General features: G+C 38.4%; 1 protein-coding gene across 7 annotated transcripts in view; it reads left to right on the top strand.

Moving 5' to 3' along the window:
* The window catches only part of EML4 (EMAP like 4), a 161,528-nt gene that overhangs the window by 125,608 nt on the left and 13,769 nt on the right, over nt 1-22,151 (top strand). For all 7 annotated transcript variants that reach the window (XM_047851946.1, XM_047851943.1, XM_047851944.1 and 4 more), the window contains 6 exons: nt 2,810-2,961; nt 4,899-5,024; nt 5,331-5,462; nt 6,168-6,235; nt 16,801-16,889; nt 18,220-18,317. In XM_047851946.1, coding sequence (XP_047707902.1) covers nt 2,810-2,961; nt 4,899-5,024; nt 5,331-5,462; nt 6,168-6,235; nt 16,801-16,889; nt 18,220-18,317 — 665 coding nt within the window. The remainder of the gene's footprint in view (nt 1-2,809; nt 2,962-4,898; nt 5,025-5,330; nt 5,463-6,167; nt 6,236-16,800; nt 16,890-18,219; nt 18,318-22,151) is intronic.

Genomic DNA, 22,151 nt, shown 5'->3' with positions numbered 1-22,151 from the left:
TTCAAATATACAATACAGTATTCTTAACTGTAGTCACCATGCTGTGTGTTAACTTTCAAGAACTTCTTTATCTTCTAACTGGAAGTTTGTACCTTTTAACCACCTTCACCCATTTCTCCCACTGAATAATTTTTTTTTAATTTCTTAACGTTTTTTATTAATTTTTGAGACAGAGCGAGATAGAGCATGAATGGGGGAGGGTCAGAGAGAGAGAGAGGGACACACAGAATCTGAAACAGGCTCCAGGCTCTGAGCTGTCAGCACAGAGCCCAACGCGGGGCTCGAACTCACAGACCGTGAGATCATGACCTGAGCTGAAGTCGGACACTTAACCAACTGAGCCACCCAGGCGCCCCCACTGAATAATTTTTAAACTTGTAATTTTTTTCATTTTTCCAAGCGATTTAAGATCTGTTGACTGATTTGGGCCATATTTAAACAAGGCTCTACCTTCCCATTTGTAACCTACTTACTAATTCTACAAGATATCTTCCTAAGAGCTTTACTCTTGCTCTCCTAGCCTCACTAGCCAGATAAAGAGCTTCTCTGAGTTAACATATCATGAATACCAAAGAGAAGGTCTCAAGAAATGAACTGGTTATAGTTTGAATACTAAAATCTTACCCTCACCCTTAAGAAAGAGGATCTGAGGGGCACCAGGCTAGCTCACTAGGTGGAGCATGACACTCTTGATCTCGGGTTCATGGGTTCAAGCCCCATGGTAGGCATGGAGCCTATTTAAAATTTAATTAATTAATTTAAAAAGGATCTGATATATATGTGTGTGTATATATATATACACACACATATATTACACATATATAATTGTATATGTAATTACATATATATTACATATATGTATTATATACATATATATGTGTAATTACATATATATAATACATACATACATAATTGACCCTTGAACAACATGGGTTTTGAATTGCATGGGTCCACTTATGTGCAGATTTTTTTTTTTTTAATGTTTATTTTTGAGAGACAGAGCATGAGCAGGGGAGGGGAAGTGAGAGAGACCTAGAATCTGAAGTAGGCTCCAGGCTCTGAGCTATCAGCACAGAGCCCAACGTGGGGCTTGAACTCAGGAGCTGTGAGATCTTGACCTGAGCCGAAGTTGGACACTCAACTGACTGAGCCACCCAGGCGCCCTGGTATTTTTTTTTTTCTTTTAAAGTTTATTTTGAGAGAAAGAGAGCCCTTGGGGGTGGGGGTTGGGGGGTGGCGAGAGAGAGGGTGAAAGAAAATCCCAAGCAGGCTGCATGCCGTCAGTGCAGAGCCCAACCCGGGGCTGGATCCCACAAACTGTCAGATCATGACCTGAATCTAAATCAAGAGTTGGATGCTTAAGCTACTGAGCCACCCAGGCGCCCCTACACATTTTTACAGTACAGTACTATAAATGTATTTTCTTATGGCTTTAATATTTTTTCTAGCTTACTTTATTGGAAGAGTACAGTATGTAATTTATACAGCATGCAAAATACATGTTAATCGACTGTTAGTATCATCAGCAAGGTTTCTGGTCAGCAATAGGCTATTAGTTAAGTTTTTGGAAGGCCAAAATCTATACACAAGATTTTGAACTGCACAAGGGGTTGGCACACCTAAATCCTTTGTTATTCAGGGGCCAGTTGTATGTATGTACATAATTTGTTTGTTAATCTCCACATGGACTTTACTTAAATATTTTTTTATGGACCTGCCCTCTCCCTCCCTGGGTATATGTAAAGTTCCGTAGAGATACGAGAAAGCTGGGCTATCATTCAGCCATCATATTAATACAACTGGACCGGTTTTTAAAATGCTTCTCTAGTTGAGGGCACCTGGATGGCTCAGCCCGTTGAGCATCCAACTCTTGATTTCAGCTCAGGTCATGATTCCAGGGTTGTGGGATCAAGCCCCACATCAGGCTCTGTGTGAGTGTTGAGCCTGCTTAAGATTCTCTCCCTCTGCCCCTTTTCCCTGATGTGTGCTCTCATTCTCTCTGTAAAATTTTTTAAAAAAATTTTTTAAATACTCCTCGGGGCACCTGGGTGGCTCAGTTGGTTGAGCATCCAATTCTTGATTTCCGTGCAAGTCATGATCTCATAGTTCATGGGTTGGAACCCCTGCATCAGACTCTGCACTGACAGTGTGGAGTTTGCTTGGGATTTTCTCTCTCCCTCTGCCCCTTCCCTTCTCATGCTCGCTCTCTCATTCTCTCTCTCTCTGTCTCTCTCAAAATAAACTTAAAAATATATATTAAAAATACTTCTTTAGTTGATCAAAAGCCACAGCTCTAGGCTGCCAGTGCCCACTTCTGCCCCAGTATCTTTCTCAGTCCTCCATTTCATAGCAAGTAAAGTAAAGGCAGAGCAGAAGGCTTCCACATCAACAGTGGTTGTTAAATGTTATGGCTGTTACCTCAGCAGGAAATGAAGACTTTTGGGGAAAGTTAAAGGAACGGTGAGTAAAGACTGGAGTACTTGTCACAGCTTTGTCACTAGCTATGTGGTGTCCTCAGCTCTAAAATCAGAAGAGTAATACCGTAACTACCATACAGAATGATTATAAGACATAGTAAGTTCTGAGGCTAAGATATCCTGTGTTGTCTGTAGAGTTATCACTACTTTAGCTTATCTTTTTGTAAGAATTATTTTGAAATGTTTTCAGAGTAACTAAATACTGACATAAATGCAAAAGTAGGAACTTTTGATTATTCACTCTATAAAGTTTTCTTCCAAAAAGACACTAAATTCTGATGGAAAATGTATCATTAGTGGTTTTTTTTTTTTTTTTACTCTCATCTTACTAGGTGTTTATCAGATCAGCAAACAAATCAAAGCTCATGATGGGAGTGTGTTCACACTTTGTCAGATGAGAAATGGAATGTTATTAACTGGAGGAGGGAAAGACCGAAAAATAATTCTGTGGGATCATGATCTGAATCCTGAAAGAGAAATAGAGGTAAGAATGAAAATGAAACATGAACATTTTAAAATATTAAGCCCTCTAAATGCATGTCTTTCATCCCACATTAAGATAACACACTTTCCTGGGAAAATGGTACACATTCTTGTCATTTCATTGTCTTAAAAAAAAAAAAAAAAAAGGAAGAAGGAAAAAGGACCATTCATTAATAATTTGAAAAAGTAAAAACAATATATTGGTCAGAATAACTAGTTGTTTATTTCTGAGATTAGTTTATAGTGATCCAAAAATATAACCATGCATATTTAAAATTCAGACATTCATCTAATAAACTATCCAGTTCCAAGGCATACAAAATAAGCAGTTTGATTTTAAAACTTGAAAGTAATCTTTAGGGGCGCCCTGGTGGCTCAGTCGGTTAAGCGTCTGACTTTGGCTCAGGTCATGATCTCACAATTCATGAGTTCAAGTCCCACATTGGTCTCACTGCTATTGGCACAGAGCCCACTTCAGATCCTCTGTCCCCTTCTCTCTCTGCACCTCCCTCTCTCTGTATCTCAAAAATAAAATAAAACATTTAAAACAAATTGGAAGTAATTTTAAACAGCGGGCTTAATGATAATTGCTAGTTACCTAAGTTTGTGTCTGCTTCATATCATGGACTAAGTGTATCCACAGATATTATGTGCTCAGTGAAAGTTTGCTAATTAAATTGAGGTCTGTCTCTGGATGTGAAATGGTTAAGAATAGTATTTTATAGGTCAGTGATTCTCAAAGCAAGGGCAAATTTCACTCAGTTTAGTGTTCTATTTTTTTGTGATTTAAATTTTTAATTTAGGCTCAGTGTTTTCAACATGTAACATGTTTTCCAGACAAAATGTTTTCTAAAAAAGAGGATCCTGATAATACTGCTCTTGGTTTTATTTCCAAGAAGATAAGTCGAAAGGTTCCCTTTATCTCAACCTTAAGTTCACCAGGGAAATGTCACTTCCTTTACTATTTCTTTCTTTTTTTTTTTCACAGATAACTTACATTCTTTGTAATCAAAAGCTATACCATCTAGTTCATTCTTCCCCTCGCCATCAGTTTGGATTACCGTTAGAATTCAACTATTCGTGTCCTCCTTTATAAAGAATTGTATTATTTCAGGGTCATTCCTTGGGCTTATTATTAATACACCATTCACTGAGAGTATATACCATGTAACACATATGAGATTGATCTCCCAAGGAGTCCTGTAAGGACAGTTATAACACTTCACAATATATTGCTTTTTAGTTAACAAAGAAATTTCACATGAGCTATTCTTACATTTTTATTCTTACAACAATTAAGAATAGGTAGGGCATATATTATTATTTCCCCATATTACAGATAAAGAAATTCATCTTAGGCTAAATGATGTACCCAAAATAACATAACTGGTAAATAACAACACCAGACCACACTTTTCATGTGGTCTAATAGAACTTTTTCCTTTTTCCCCTACTTCTAGCCCTTAACTCTTGAGATCATATAAAATATAAATATAAAAATTGACTAAAGCAGGGGCGCCTCGGTGGCTCAGTTAAGTGTCCAACTCTTGATTTCGGCTCAGGTCATGATCGTGGGATTGAGCCCTGTGTCGGAATCTTCACTGACATTGCAGAGCCTGCTTGGAGTTCTCTCTCACACTCTCTCTCTACCCCTCCCCAACCCGTATGCTCATGTGCACGTTTTCTCTGCCTCTCAAAGTAAATATTTTTTTTAAAAATTGACTAAAGCAAAGAATGTTGATAATAATGCATGATAACTTCTGTGTAATAAAATGTAATTGAACAAATAAACTTATTAGTATAATATCACCATATGACTTTCAGTTTTGGAATGTTGTCATTTATTACCCCATAATTGCTTACAGCTATAAATGCAGTCTTCAGGTAGTAATTAATGCATGTTATTATCTATGGTGACTTTACAAATTTATCTTTTAGGTTCCTGATCAGTATGGAACAATCAGAGCTGTAGCAGAAGGAAAGGCAGATCAATTTTTAGTAGGCACATCACGAAACTTCGTTTTACGGGGAACATTTAATGATGGCTTCCAAATAGAAGTACAGGTAAGATGTATGATTGTAACCAATTCTTCTAAATGTTTATTTTAGAGAGAGCGCATTCATGAGCAGCAGGGGGCGGGAAGAGGGCAGAGGGTGGGGGACAGAGGATCTGAAGCAGGCTCCACGCTGGCAGCAGAGAGCCCGATGTGGGGCTCAAACTCACTAACCATGAGATCATGACTTGAGCCGAAGTTGGATGTTCAACCAACAGAGCCACCCAGGTGCCCTGATGTATGATTTTAATCATTAACTGAATATTTTTGATGATACCCTTTGTTTCTTATAACAGTGGGTGTATTTCATTTTCAGGGTCATACAGATGAGCTTTGGGGTCTTGCCACACATCCCTTTAAAGATTTGCTCTTGACATGTGCTCAGGACAGACAGGTGTGCATGTGGAACTCAGTAGAACACAGGCTGGAATGGACCAGGCTTGTAGATGTGAGTAAAACAAAATGTGTTATAATCTCCCCACAGAAACTCCCCAAACGGCAGTTGGGAGCAGCAAAGGAAAAAGGACTCAGCATTGGTTAAAACCAAGTATATTTATACAGTTTAGTAAAGGGGATGAAATAAGGATGAAAGTGTAATGTGAACCCACTTTAAAGAAGCAAATTAGGGCAAAAGCTCAATTTTTCTGTCAGTTTCAGAAAAAAAGTCAAAAAAATTTCACATATTTATGGAGCATTAATTGTCACAGAAATGTTTGGGCCTCTGGTGGTGTTGCAGTTGGATTCTATGTAAGCACTGCTCACTAACAGACTCTACTTTCTGCTTTTTGAGTTGATCTCTCACTGTATTTTCTCCCTACCCCACCCAGACATCCACCTTTTCTAGCCTAAGTGTGTATACACGTTCTTCGCAGACTAAGGAACTGTATACATGTTTGTTGTTATTATCCTTATTGTTACACTGCCTAGCCACAAGCTGGCTGTCCTTTTCCCTCACCACTTTGCCCACATACCCTTCCTGCTCTGAAATTCTTTTACCTCATATCCATGTGATATTTTTCATTGGCTACAATAAAGTTGATCGGAATTCTGTGATTGTATGAAACCAGTTATTTTCAGATGTCTTTGCCACTATCCCATAGATCTAGAGGGACTTTCTCATGTACTCCCCAACAGCTGTCTGTCTCTCTTCTAGGAACCAGGACACTGTGCAGATTTTCATCCAAGTGGCACAGTGGTGGCCATAGGAACGCACTCAGGCAGGTAGGGTCTTGAAGGGAAATGTGAGCTGAGTAATCTGAAGTGGTGGGATGATTAACTTATTCAGGAATGTTCTCAATCTGATCTAGGGAATTAATCTCTTAAGTGGCATATGAATACGCGTGTTGCTCTTACCTGCTATGTATCCTCAATCATTCCGTAATTATTTCTTGAGCACCTACCATTTGTTGGACACTCCTGTGGGCATTCAGACTACTTCAGTGTGCAAAACAAAAATCCCTGCCCCTTTGGAGCCCATGTTTTACTATGTGTGGGTGGAGGCAGAATAAAAAATAAATATTATAACGAATTAAGTTAGAAAATGTTAAAAGCCATGAAGGTAGGGGTGGGGCACTGAGTATATTAAGAGGGATTGGGAGAGGGTGCAGTGCAAAATGATAGAGTGGTTAGGATAGGCTTCATTGAGAAAGTGGTAATTCTGCTGACTTGACTCTCCTTGGTGGAACTTTTTATGGTGTCAGAAAATTTGTCATCTCTTTTTTTTTTTGGTTTATTTATTTTTGAGAGAGAGAGAAAATGCAAGTGGGGTAGGAGCAGAGAGAGGGAGACACATAATCCAAAGCAGGGTCCAGGCTCTGAGCTGTCAGAGCCTGACGAGGGGCTCAAACTCACAAACTGAGATAATGACCTGAGCCTAAGTTGGATGCTTAACCGACTGAGCCACCCAGGCACCCCTTTACTCATTTTTTTTTTTAAGGAAAGAGATTTGAAACTGAAATAACCCAATTGAGCTTTTATAAATTGCTCTATAGCTTTTGTCATCCTGTCTTTTATTTTTTTTATTTTTTTTTTAACGTTTATTCATTTTTGAGACAGAGAGAGACAGAGCATGAACGGGGGAGGGGCAGAGAGAGAGGGAGACACAGAATCGGAAACAGGCTCCAGGCTCCGAGCCATCAGCCCAGAGCCCGATGCGGGGCTCGAACTCACGGACTGCGAGATCGTGACCCGAGCTGAAGTCGGAAGCCCAACCGACTGAGCCACCCAGGCGCCCCCATCCTGTCTTTTTTTAATGTTACACAGATAGATAATAAAGGTTTATTTCCTGAAATTGTTACTAATTACTTGTCTTTACAGACCTTACATAGTACCTGTCATTAATAACCTTAATAAGTAACATATATTTATTATCTGTATATTCTTGAGTCCTTTTTATTGCCTCTGCTAGTAAGAAGCCCTCATCACAACTAACTTAATTTCTTTATTAAAAAGGCAGAAGAAAAATAATGAAGTAAATTTCCAAAGTTAAACCGATAGGAAATGTGGAATGCTGATTTCTGATGAAGTGAAACTATCTTGAACACACTTATACAAACACTTTTGTTTATATGATAAACATTTCAAATCAGCCAGTTCATTTAATTCTAAAGTTAGTCATCTGGAGTTTTGTTTTTTTTTTTTATAGCAAGTTTTCCCCCTTTGGTTGTTGGATACAAATTAACACCTCTAGAAAGTCAAAACATTCAAGTTTCTTCTCCTTTACAGCACTATAAATCTTTCAGAATCATGGAAAAACAGATCTCCAATGATAAACTGTGAAACATGGATATGTAATAGAGATGCTATTTGACTGATTCTGAAATAATTGTATTTTAGAATTAGGGTGCTAGGGAGGGAGATTAAGTGAAACTTGCAAATATAGACAGCTTTACTATCTCAGATTTCTCCAAAATGCATGTTGGTATTAGATTATTACTTCAACTTAGGTATATGGTAGGTCACTTTGTAGGATTTGACGGAAATTATTTTTTGTTTTACAAAAAAGTCTTAGGCACATAAGAAACAACCTGAGCTAGAAAGTATTAAACTCGTTTTCAGAAAACCACAAAGGAGTTCACTTCAGTTTTTTTGGGCAGCTGAACGAATGTCAACAAATGCTGAAGCTAAGACCTTGTACTAAATTATTTTTATATATTTCTTTATATTTTCACAAGAGTGCAACAAAATATTTATTAGTATCTCCATTGCACAGACAGGAAACCAAGACCCATAGAGCTTATCACTTGAAATTGAGCTAGGATTTGAACTCAGGTTCTATATGGTTCCAAAGCTGATCTCTTTCCACTACTCCATCAGTGCTCCTTGACACATGCTTATGGTGTTTGTAGCGTTACTTAGAAGTATTGTAAGGAAAGTTTACCTTTGAAGGTTAAATCACTGGCTGACAGATTTTAGAAACATTTACTATTTATACAAAGAAATTAAACACTGAATAGAGTGCAAGGGGTAAAGGGATTTGAGTCATTGAGACACAGCACTTCATTCAATGAATGGAGCCGGGTGTGTGTGTGTGTGTGTGTGTGTGTGTGTGTGTGCACGTGCACGCGCAATATATACAGAGCCCCAATTTTTAAGGAAAAACTAATCTGATTTAAATACACTAAAGTTACTTTCTAAGATTTATATAGCTGCAAAGTCGTCATTAACCAGCTTAAAATGAAAAGTCACTCACTTAATTTAAGTGACATAAACTAAAGTCAATCATTTCCTCTTGGAGGTGTGAGTAGAAAACACCTTATAAATGAGAGTGATGGGATAACTAAATAAAAACTGGAGATTATTTAGAATCTAAGAGAAATGTCATTATGCATGTTCATTCTGTATGTTATTCCTGTCTTTGGTTTCGCATCTAGTTAGATTCTGTTGATTCCTGGAGAACTTTCTCTTTTATTTTTATTTTTTACCTGGGTCTGTGAATACCTGGCTCTAGTGTCTAAACTGAAAATTCCTCAGTGTAGCCAGATCAGATTATGATCACTGACCCCTCAGCCTGAAAAAAAAAAAAAAAAAAAAAGTCATACACTTAGGGCAAGGAATTTTTTTTTTTTTTTAAATATAATGCAACACGTGTATGATCCAGAGAAGGTGACTAGCAAAATCTTTAAAGATCTTTTCGTGTCCAAATCTAGAAATCTACTTCTTGGAATCAAGAAGTAAGCACAAGTGTAGATAAATTATTATAGTGATAAATAAAATTATGATTTAAAGCAATGTATATAACTGGGGTGCCTGGGTGGCTCATTCGGTTAAGCATCCCACTTAGTCTCAGGTCATGGTCTCACAGTTCATGAGTTTGAGCCCCACGGCAGGCTCTGTGCAGACAGCTCAGAGCCTGGAGCCTGCTTCGGATTCTGTGTCTCCCTCTCTCTATGCCCTCCCCCCACTTGCTCTCTCTCTCTCTCTCAAAAATAAAACATTAAACAAAAATTTTTTAAATAATGTATTACTGTTACAATTTCTAAGGGAAACAAAAGTGCATACCCCTAAGGGGACATAGTTCTTCCTTAATGTGCTAATCCTCACATAATAAGGATCCTTTTTAACAGCTTTATTGAGGTATATATAACTCATATATCATAAAAGTCACCCATTTAAAGTATTATTATATTATTTGTGGCCAAGTAATATTCTGTTGTAGGATATACCTTCATCAGGTAGTTGGTAGATATTTAACTTATTTCCACTCTTTGGCTAGTATGAATACTGCTGCTATAAACGTTCATATACAAGTTTCTGTGTGGACATATGTTTTCAACTCTCTTGAGCATATAGTAAGCAGTAGAGTTGCTGGGCCATGTGATAACTCTGTGTTTAACATTTTGATGAACAACCAACTTGTTTTCCACAGTAGCTACGTCATTTTACAATTCCACCAGCAAAGTATGAGGGATCCAGTTTCCCCACATGTCCTCCAGCTTTTGTCATTGTATTTTGATTATAGCCATCATAGTGGATGTGAAATGCTTTTTTGTTATGGTTTTGACTTGTATAGCCTCTTTAGAGAAATGTCTATTCACATCCTGTGCCCATCTTTGAATTGGTTTGTCTTTCTATTGTTGAGTTGTAAGGATCCTTCATATATTCTGGATTTAGTACCTTATCAGATATATGATTTGCAAATATTTGCTCTTGTTCCAAGGATTGTCTTTTTACTTTCTTGATGGTAACATTTATGACACAAATTTTTAAAGTTTTATATAGTCCAATTCATCTATTCTTTCTCTTGTTTCTTTGTCATAAGGATTTACTCCATTGTTTTATCCTAGGAACTTTATAGTTTTAGCTCTTACCTTTAGGTCTCTTGATTCATCTTGAGTTAATCTTCACGTGTGGTGTAAGGCAGATCTCCACCTTCATTCTATTGCATGTGGGTATCCAGTTGTTACAGCAACATTTCCCCACTGAATGGTATCGATGCCCTTGTCGAAAGTCAGTTGAATAAATGTATTTGTTTCCATCTGGATTCCGAATACTATTCCATTGGTCTATATGTCCATCCTTGTGGCAGTACCACAGCCTTGATTATTGTAGCTTTGTAGTAAATTTTGAAGTTAGGAAATGTGAGTCCTCCAACTTCCAACTTTGGGGGGGGGTGGTTTTTTGCGTTTTTGTTTTGTTTTCTTGAGGTTGTTTTGGCTATTCAGGATCCTTTGAATTTCCACATGGATTTTAAGATCAGTTTTATCCATTTCTACAAAGAAGCTAGCTGGCATTTTGATAGGAATTTTTTTTCAGTAGGTCAGTTTGGGGAATGTCAATATCTTAACAATACTAAGTCTTTTAATTCATGAACAGATGTTTTTCCATTTATGGAGATCTTCAGTTTCTTCCAAAAATGTTTGTTTTTATTTTAAATTCCAGTTAGGTAATATACAGTGTAGTATTAGTTTCAGGTGGGGGCGCCTGGGTGGCTCAGTCGGTTAAGTGCCCGACTTCAGCTCAGGTCATCGTCTCGCAGTTCGTGAGTTCAAGCCCCACGTGCTTGAATAGCTCAGAGCCTGAAGCCTGCTTCGATTCTGTGTCTCCTCCCTCTCTACCCCTCTCCTGCTCATGCTCTCTTTCTCCCTCAAAAAAATAAAATAAAAATTTAAAAAAACATTTAGTTTCAGGTGTACAACGTATGTAGTGATTCAACACTTCCAAGCAACACCCAGTGCTCATCACAACAAGTGCACTCTAATCCCCATCACCTATTTCACCCACCCCTTCACCCACCCCCTCACCCACCTCCCCTCTGGTAACCATCAGTTTGCTCTCTGTAGTTAAGAGTCTGTTTTTTGCTTTGCCCCTCTCATTTTTCCCTTTGCCCGTTTGCTTCATTTCTTAAATTCAACATGAGTGAATTCATATGGTATTTGTCTTTCATTGATTGACTTAATTCACTCAATGTTATGTCCTCTAGGTCCTTCCGTGTTGTTGCAGATGGTAAGGTCTCATTCTTTATGGCAGTTGAATACTCCACTGTGTATTTACCACACTGTCTCATTTTCTCATTTTTTTAAATTTGGGTTTCTTCTTTTAGTTTTTTTAAGTTCATTTATTTTTTGAGAGAGAGAGCCAGAAAGCACACATGAGCAGGGCAGGACCAGCAAGAGAGGAAGAGAGAGAATCCCAAGCAGGCTTCAAGCTGTCAGTGCAGAGCCCGACATGGGGCTCAATCTCCCAAACCTGTGAGATCGTGACCTGAGCCCAAACCAAGAATAGGTCATTTAACTGACTGAGCCACCCAGGCACCCCTAAAATTTGGGTTTCTTGATGGGATTTAAAGTTTTTCACAGAACTAACAATAAATGTAAACCTGAACTATTATGAATTTGGAAGTTTATAATCTCTAAATTATTGGTAAAAATACATTCTGCTTGATTTTTCCAAGACCCCAGTTGACTATCCTTCCCCTTCCTGTTTTTTGAAACCAGTTTTTCAAAGGCACTTAATCTTTATATCACCTCTGGACCTCAGAGGAACCACAGATACCATCCCATCAGGATGTCAGGTCTATGTCAACTCAGAATTCTCCAAGTAACTTTCACAGAACTTTACTCTGGTCTTGGGTTCTATTTCCAAACCAACATACAGTATTTAAAGAGTGAGTTTTTGCCATAGTCATTTTATAGGCTGGTAAATGGAGGTGAGACCCACAGAATTAGAGAAATCAGTAGACCTGAAGTGATTATAAGGAGAATAAAAAGCAAGGATTAAAGTTGAAAATTGTTTCAAAGAAAGGAATCCACAAAATTGAGTCAGTATATAGAACAAGTATGTTCTATACATAGTAATGTACTATACATAGTAATGTATAACATATACGGATGGAAAGGAGAGTGGACAGACTCAGAGAAATGACTTCAGAGAAGATGCCAGAATTTCTTCTGGTCTACAGTGATAGTGACAGCTTTGACAAGGAAGCAAGCTGGGAAAGTGAGCCTGGTTACTAGGCGGGTAAAGAATTTAGTTGACCTGGAATCATAAAACCTTTGACCTGGAGAGACTTAAGTGATCTGGCTCAGCTCCTCAAATTTGATGGTGACTATAACTTTGGCAAGCTAGCATTGTAGCTAATAACTAAGTTCTTCTTGATACCTAAACAGTGGAATCCAAACTTGTTAGCCTGGCCTTTAAAAAAAATTTTTTTTTTAACTTTTTTTTTTTTTTTCAACGTTTTTTATTTATTTTTGGGACAGAGAGAGACAGAGCATGAACGGGGGAGGGGCAGAGAGAGAGGGAGACACAGAATCGGAAACAGGCTCCAGGCTCTGAGCCATCAGCCCAGAGCCTGACGCGGGGCTCGAACCCACGGACCGCGAGATCGTGACCTGGCTGAAGTCGGACGCTTAACCGACTGCGCCACCCAGGCGCCCCAAAAAAATTTTTTTTAATATTTATTTTTGAGAGAGAGAATAGAAGAGAATGAGAGAGAGAGAGATAATATGAGTGGGAAAGGGACAGAGAGAGAGAGAGAGACAGAGAGAATGAGTGGGGGAGGGGCAGAGAGAGAGGGAGACACAGAATCTGAAGCAGCTCCAGGCTCTGAGCTGTCAGCACAGAGCCTGACGTGGGGCTCGAACCCACAGACCATGAGATCATGACCTGAGCTGAAGTCGGGCATTCAACTGACTGAGCCACCCAGGAGCCCCTAAGCTTGTTAGCCTGGCCTTGAAAGCTCATTAAAAATCTTTCCCACAGCACTCTAGCCAGCATGGTCAAGTTGTTGTCCTTTATAAACATGCCAGCCCTTTTTGTAGTTTCTTGTCTAGTGCTCTCCACCTGTCTGTTTCTTGCCACATTTGGTACAATGAAATCCTAGACCACCCATCTCCACAGTGACTACACCCTGCTCTGAGACTTCATAAACCTTATAACTTGTATAGTTCGTGTTACTTCCAAATATTTACCACTTTATGAACTCATTCTGTCTCCTCAATTAGATTATAAACTGTTCTGCCTCTTTTGCTAACTCCTTTTTTCTCTGGATCTCTGAATGTTAGTGTATCTCAAAGACATAGAGCACTTTCCATGAATCATCTCCTTCCCTTGTGTGATATTAGTGAAAAGCCCAAGGGTCAGAGGCTCTGTCACCTGACTGTTGGTTGATAACTGGTCAGATGTTTTGAAATCAGAGCATGTCATTGTTTTTTATTTGTAAAATAAGAAGGTTGAATTGGGTTTCTCTTCCTCCTGTTTTGTAGCTTTACATTTTTCTGATTATAAAAGCCATATTCCTATTCTTATAAGTAGAAGATCATAAAGAAGGAGGGGGACAGCGCAGGGCATGGGGGGGGGGGTGGGTTACAAACCTGCCACCCAGAGGACACACTTTATATGAGCATGAATATTTTTTTAACTCCTATTAGGAACGTATATATTCATTTAGGGATTTTAAAATACGATACTGTCCATCTCTAAAATCGATTCTTTTCTTGCCACTAAAGACATCAATATAGTATCTTTTTAAAAAGATAAATGATGGTACTACATTTTGGTACTTGACCACAAGTCAGATTAAGTGTATGACCAAAGATTTCCAGTCTGTGATACATTTAGAAGGATCCATTAGGTCCTACAGGACGTAAAAGTCCCAATAATGATTCCAAATTATCTTAAAGCAGAAGCTTGGTTCCAGTGTATATATTCCGTACTGGAATAAAAATACATACAGTTCAGCACAGTGAAAACGTAAATATTTCTTGAAAATTCTCTTTGCTATAGAATTTATCGTCTTCTGTGTACATTTATTAGAAACAGAGGTCCTGGGCCCAAAAGTCTTTTCTGAAAGCTAGAACATAATTCATGTAATGGAAAGGGTAAGAGCTTTAAAATTATTGCTAAGGTCCTATTGGAAGTTGGATTCTTTCTATAGCAAAGTTGTTGAATTACTTGCCTAAAGCAGATTAATTAACTTTTGGTATATAATCAAAGAAATAGAAAACGTAGGCAGGGTTTTTATTTTATTTTGGATCGCTACCATCTCTAATCAGTAAACAACGCAGAGCTTTAGGTTTCTGCATCTTACACCAACAGACATTCTGGGTTTTTGTTTTTGTTTTGTTTTGTTTTCACTATCTTTTAAGGGAATTCCAAAAAGAGAAAATTATTTGCAGTTTTCCTAGGAAGATTAAACTGACTTGGAAACAGTCTTAAAACAGTAGTTGGGGCTCTCCAAATAAAGAATGGCAATTTTTCAAATGCCTGAGAAAGTATAATAAAGTTTCCATAAACTCATTAAAAACTTGAAACTTGATACCTACAGTGTGGTGTTGTCATCTCATTGTTCTTTAGGTCTGTCTGTTCGGTCTGAGTTGGAATATTTTGTGCCCTTACTCTGAAAAGGCAATTCACTTGGCTTCACCTTTGGCATTTCTTGGCTCAGATGAGTTTCACGGTGGTAGCTATAAAAATTGATTAATGACGGGGCGCCTGGGTGGCTCAGTCAGTTAAACATCCTACTCTTGATTTCAGCTCAGGCCATGATCTCATGGTTCGTGAGTTCAAGTCCCACATTGGGCTCCTTCCTTGCTGACAGTGTGGAGCCTGCTTGGGATTCTCTCTCTCTCCCTCTCTCTCTCTCTCTATGCCCCTCTCCTGCTTGTGCGTAAGCATGCTCTTTCTTTCTCTCTCTCTCTCTCAATAACTAAATCAGTCTTTTTAAAAAATTGATTAATGAATTACATTCTCAGAAGAAACCTATAATCTGTGGGTACTGTCTAGTTGCAGTAAAGTTACACACCTTTTGAAATGGAAATGATCAGCAAACTTGCAGCATAGAGCTTCAGAGTCAGTTTCCTAATTTTGGCCATAAGTATTCATAAATAGAAGCTATTTCTCTTATCCATGTAGCAGACAGAACTTATAAATGAGGCTAGCTACCTAGAAGCTTGCACCCTTAGTTCACAAGCTACTCAAACGCACTCAAAATTAGAGAGGGAGAGAGTCAAACCATAAGAGACACTTAAAAACTGAGAATAAACTGAGCGTTGATGGGGGGTGGGTGATGGGCATTGAGGAGGGCACCTGTTGGGATGAGCCCTGGGTGTTGTATAGAAACCAATTTGACAATAAATTTCATATTAAAAAAAAATGTATTTCTTTTATCTGAAGGGGAAGTGGTCTCTTTCCAGGTTTTAGTTTTAAGACTTCAAAATTGTAAGGAACTGTCATTATGATTTCTATATTGGCTGATTTTAGTGGTGAATTTTTCCATCTTAAAAACAAAACTTGTTGCTTTTTTCCTTGCTAAAACTTGGCTTTTATCATGTTCAAGAGTTATGTTATACTTGTTTATTCATTTTCCATATATGTATTTAGTGACTGATATGAGCCAGGCAATGCCCAACTCTAAATTCCTCCAACTAGCTGTGTGTGCTGTCTGTACCCTGCCCTCCTCTCACTTACCCAGTCTCTAGTTGTCTGTCCTTAGTTCCCAGTCTTTGCTTTATACCTCATATCTTGCCATGCTTTTCTGAAACACATCCCCCTCCTTCAAGTGCTCTTATAGAAAGGTTTGATAAGTCATTTATTATATAGTGGAATTTAAGTCATTATTTAACCTCCGAAAAGCTTTTACATTTTGACTTTTCCTGTAAATGTGAATGAAAAACTATTTTTGAAAGAATTGAGCTGTGTGCATGTATGGAGGTATTGGAAGGGCAGAGCGCCCCCTGGTGATTCATTTGAAATCACACCAAATGAATGGCCCTCTGCCTTCCCCTCCCACCTTCATACTGTCTGTGCTCCTTCCCATCTCCATAGCTGTGCAGCTGTCACTCTTCCTGCTTGAACTGCCTGTACCTCTTTCCCGCAGCATTCAGCTCAACCAATCCTACATCCTTCCTAAAGGTTTTTCTGTGTCCTCTATCATTCACTTCCATTCTATGAGTTCCTCTGTTGTATATGGTCACCATCACTGAGATTGGCACTTAATTGTTCTTTGTTTCAATTGGCTCTTTTCTTCTTCCCCATCTCGAGTATAATCTTGAAAAAATTAATCCTGTCATCTTAACTTTGTGTTTAGATGGTGCCTAGCAAAGAGACACAGTTGGCATTCAATGAATACCTAAATAGAAGTGAGAACATGCCTAGGCCCACATATTTATATTGTATTTAGCAACACTCTGCAAATGAGTTCATCCTTCATTAGAAGGACACATGTCATCATGTCATACTTCAGGGCATTGTTAAAATTCGTTAAAGTTTTTTAAAAGGGAAAAAAGCAATTGTTTTTCTTTAAGTGCTGACATCTGAAGAAAATTTTGATTTTTACTTCTTAATAGGTGGTTTGTTCTGGATGCAGAAACCAGAGATCTAGTTTCTATCCACACAGATGGGAATGAACAGCTCTCTGTGATGCGCTACTCAGTAGGTAGGCAGATTGACCCCCATCCTGGCATTCACAGCATTTCTCTGAAAGTGTATTTTTTCACTTCCAATAAAACTAACTATTCTTTTCCTACTCTCTAGACTTGTTAAGTATTGAATATGTTTCCCCCAGTATCAGATTAAATTCTGCAGGAGACTGCAAAAGAACTTCTAAAGTTAAACAACATTATAAATCATCAAGCAAATTTAGAACAAACTGTTACAACTGCTTTTGCAATTGAAAGCAGAATATAGTACAGTCAAATCCCATTTTAGGGGAATTACACACATACTTAGAATTTTGGATAGGTATTAGACTGACTGTTACATCTGTTTAGCAACCTTTTTTATATGTAAGAAAATAGAAATTATAGTAATGTTCAAAATACACTGTGATAGAACCTATTCAGGTTCTTTAAAATCTAGTTACATTATTACTGGCTACATAGTAATGATTGGTTTTGTTACTTAGATAAAATACTCAGCTCATTATAAGAATTTGATAAATTCATTTAGCCTTATTTGAATAATTCTTTACACCTTATTCAAAATGTTAATTATGTTCTCACAGTAGTCCAATTCCTTTTCCCCATTATCAATATAGTTTTGATTTATATTCTTCCCTGGAGTTAGTGTGAGTGACTTTTGCTTATATTTGAAAATCTATTCCAGTAGTTGTTGGATCAGTGTGGGATCCAAAGGATTTTTTTGATTGCTTCTAAGTTGTTTCAAAGGAACCACAGAATACTGTTCTCTGAGTTGAACGTGGAAGGAAAAGTATTTGCTTCAAGCTATAAGCCTGGCAAGTTATCTTAAGGCAGAAAAGGTATTCTGTTTGGTTTTTTAGTCTCTACTAACAAATTACTGCAAGTGTAGTAGTTAAAAATCCAAAGGTCAGTTAGACTTTATTGACCATCTGTTAAGTGGTAAGAACAATAGAAGAGACCATGAAAGAAGAGAATATAGTCCATTCCCAAGAGACTATAGTTAGAGAAGTCATGTATGCTCCACTGAAATGAGCAATTTTACCCTTGGCTTGTGAGTACTGGGTACCTAGATCCATAAGACAGGTTAACCTTCCTGGGGCCATGTTGTAGCTACCTAGAAGAAGATGAGGCTAGGGTCCAAGGCCTGTGAGTTCTCTGAAAAAATGACTGTTGTTCAAGTGCGCTTAGTGATGGAAGGATTTATTCATCAAATACCAAATACCAGCTAAATTCATGAGATTTAGCAATATTTGTAAAATAGCATTTAATACAGGTCCAATAAAGTTAGCAGCAAATGAATCCATCAGTACATTTCTCTAGTTAACACTTTTTCCTGTCTCATTCTAGATGGCACCCTCCTGGCTGTAGGATCTCATGACAACTTCATTTACCTCTATGTAGTCTCAGAAAATGGAAGAAAATATAGCAGATATGGAAAGTGCACTGTAAGTGGTTGAAGTAAAATAAATTAAGCTGGAAAATTTTACTTCTGTTAAAAAGTTAAATGTTTACATTGATGTTTCCATTATTTTCTGTCTTTCACTTCTTTAAACTTTAATCTCACTCTGTGAAAATGAAGATTACTTGACAGCAAAATACTGCAGTTCCCTGTGTGCTTTAGAAATACTTCTTTTGGGGTTCCTGGGTGGCTCAGTCTGTTAAGCATCCAACTCTTGATTTCATCTCAGGTCATGATCTCAGTAATGAGATCGAGCTCCGTGTTGGGCTCTGTGCTGAGCATGGAACATGCTTAAGATTCTCCCCCTCTCCCTCTGCCCCCTCCTTTGCTCGCATGTTCAATTTCTCTCTCTCTCTCTCTCTCTCTCTCCCAGCCCTCCCCACCGCCCATCTCAAAAAAAAAAAAAAAAGTTTCTCCTTTTGATGGGAGTTTAATACTTCTTTTTGACTCGATTTAAGGCAATTTCTTAAACCATAGCTGTGTCCATAGGAAACCCTTAGAATAATAACACTTCTTGAAAATGGAGTAAGTCAGAAATGAAAGGGTAATCTCACTTTTAATCCCGGTGTCGCACATTCTTGCCCACCCCCAACACCCTGCAGTTTCCTGTGTCACCTCTCTTACCACTAAAAGTAATTTATTAAGAGAGTTAACAGAAACATATTTCCTTCAATTTGTTGTCCTGATTGAGTAGGTTATCATTGTAAGGTAAAGATTCGATTTAATTCTGTGGACATACTGAGTACTTACCTTATTGACAGTGTTCTGCTAATTTAAGAAATGTTCTGGACACCAGGAATATGAGATTTTTGTTTCTTCAAAAAGTATACATTTGAGCTGAGGGCAGGATAAGAAAGGCAGGTAGTATACTATAGTGTCAAGGGCACATGTTTGGGATCAGACTACCTGAATTTGAATTCTTATTTCACCACTTACAAGCTAGTGTGACCTTGGGCAAGTTACTTAAACCTTCTGTTTCAATTTTCTCATCTATAAAAATGAGGATAATAGCAGTTTTCTACTTCACTGGATTAAAATAAGTTAATACATATGAAGTATTTCAAATAGTGCTTGGCAAATAATAGGTTACTCAGTATGTGGTAACTATTATTTTTATAGAAAATGAGGTAGCATGGTGTGTGTGTTAGGAAATTAGGGCTAGAAAACTGATGAATTAGTGATTAGTGGCAGCACAGATCCAAAATAGTTTTAGGGAGAGAAATAAAAGAATTTGTTTTTAGAAGCATGTACATGAGCAAAACCCATTTACTAGTCAGAGAAGAGGCTTGTTTATTTATTTTGTGTATGTGCACCTAAAACCAGCCTATAAACAGTCTACAAGCAACCTCAAAGTTTTAGAATTTATCCACAATTATTTTTTTTGCCTTGACAACAATTATGAATCATTACCCAGTAATCTATTGAAATCTCTTTTAATTGATTTATTATCTTCGTGATGTGGAATAGTACAGTAATGCCTCTGCACCACATGAGTAAGTGAAATGCTCCGCTGAAAGGAATTTTTGGTTACTGAGGTTTACCCCACCAGGCACCAAGTTTTTAATTATTTTTTACCTCAACCTTTTAAAAAAGTCCATGTCTTAGTAAACAGAGTATATCAATTATAATTTAATGGTGGAATCATAAAATTTTCCAGGGAGCCTTGTAGCACACACTTGGCTCAGCCCTCATTTTACTGATAAAGAGACTGAGTTTCAGAAAAGATAAAGGACTTGGCCTTGGTTGCATCTTGACATGGTGGCAAACTTGGGGCCGGAGCCCCCTTCTCTTCGTACGGCAGACTTTCCACTGTAATGATAATGCCTCGGGTTTTTCAGTATTTGTCTCATTGTCCTGAGAATGACCTTGAGAGTGTTGAGAAATGTCTCAATTGCATGAGACTTAGCCTTCTCCAGTTAAGCAGCTTTTATCTTGAAAGCATTTGAAAATATTATTTTGAGATCTCCTTCGGAACTGTTAAAGTTGATAGTGCTGTTTGAGCCTGTAATGAGAGGCTCAGCTATTCTGCTTTTCTAATTATCTTGTGTTTTGTACTTTGCTTCCAGCTGTCACTTCTCCTTGCTGTCTGCTTCCACCAGCTGGTGTTACAGTTTCATGTTGACCGCTTTTATCTGGGGTCTGTTAGGGTAGAGGACAGACAGAACTGAGCTAATGCTGGTTTTGCCGGTAATAGATTTGACTTTAGGCCAGTTAGTTAACTTCTTTAAATCTTGATTTTATTATCTTAAAATTGGACATTTTAATAGTTCCTACTATATAGGATTGTTGTGAAGATTAGGAACTATTCACGGTTGCAGATACAAATGCTATTTTCTATTTCAATTCCAATATTTTCCTATTACTAGTCAATATTTTAAGTAACCAGCATAGCTGCAGAAGCCTATTTATTTAGAATTTTTCGAGAATGTCTCTCTAATGAATTAAGCAAGCAGTTGGAGCCTGTCCCTCTTGATGGCATCACTTTTTGTGGAAATGTCAGATGAGAAGATGACTGGTACCAAGAACACCAAGGAGCATGTCTCAGTAGAAGGCAGCTAACTGATGATGTGTGAGTCCCTCATCGGTGGCTTGCTTGACAAGGTTGTGACAGGCCAAGGCCTTGCTCACTGTAATAAGCTAAAAAAACAAAACAAGACCCTTTTAGAGACATGGACTTATATCACACAGGTTCTCCTGTGTAAAATACCAATTTACTAGAGCTATAACTGATAAGGGACTGAATCCTAGTTTCCTCTGGCCAACCAGCTTTCCTCTCCATAAGCAGGCCTCAGGAAACCAACTCATAATCAGAATGCTAGTTTATTCATTTAAAATAAGATCTATAAATGCCAAGGGAACAGGACATGCACATCCTCCAGCCAGTACTTCCCTTTAGACAAAAATTGCATGTGTAACCAGAGTATCATGAGGAAGTGAGCAAGCCTGGCACCTCGATCCCCAGTAGGTCAGTAGCTTCCCCTGGAAGTGGTCCTGGTTCAGGTCCCTCTACCCTAGACCTTAGGTGGTACTGTCCACATTTGCCTCTGCGGCTCTGTTTACGTGCTGACCACCCTGCCGCCACCACCTGCACAGCACTTGCTGTGGACAGATTCATACGCGTGGTCAGGTTGTACTCTAGACTTGCTGGCCTTGGACCTATTAGGGCTCTTGTTTCTTTGCTCTTTTCTGCCTTGACTTATTTGATGTCAGTTCTAAAATTTAATTCCCACTGTAGTTTCCATAAACACACAAAATTTATTCTTCCATTTCATTGAAATTTACATGCTGTTTGTTATGTAGCAGATATTCCCCCTCAAACACCTCAAGTTTGTTTCTACACATGTGGTCCTAGAACTTCTCTTTGAAGGAACCCTAGTGATCTTCCAAGAAATGATCTTCTCTCCATGAGCCTGACCTCTCTGGGCTGGCTGAGGGATAGAGAGGAAGAGACATAGAATGGAGTCATCCTGGGGCTCCAGGGTGGTTCAGTCAGTTAAGCGTCCCACTTTGGCTCAGGTCTTGATCTCACGGTTCAAGCCCCACACCGGGCTCTCTGCTGTCAGCGTAGGGCCCACTTCGGATCCTCTGTCCCCCCTCTCTCTGCCTCTTCCCCACGCTTGCTCTCTTCCCTGCTCTTTCAAAAATAAACATTAAAAAAAAAAAAAAAAGGAATAGAGTCATCCCTCCATACTGTTTCTGTGTGGCAGCCTTTCATTTTCTCTTCTGTGGCCTGTCTGCCATCACACTTCCTGCGTTTGCCCCTGGGAGCGCACCATCTTCCTGCTGCCCTTGGGTTCTCCACATCATCCCCTCTAGCACA

The sequence above is a fragment of the Prionailurus viverrinus genome, chromosome A3 (assembly GCF_022837055.1).
Source record: "Prionailurus viverrinus isolate Anna chromosome A3, UM_Priviv_1.0, whole genome shotgun sequence".
Lineage (NCBI taxonomy): Eukaryota > Metazoa > Chordata > Mammalia > Carnivora > Felidae > Prionailurus > Prionailurus viverrinus.
Note: the sequence above shows the minus strand (reverse complement) of the source record. Positions and strands in the feature narration are given on the sequence as shown.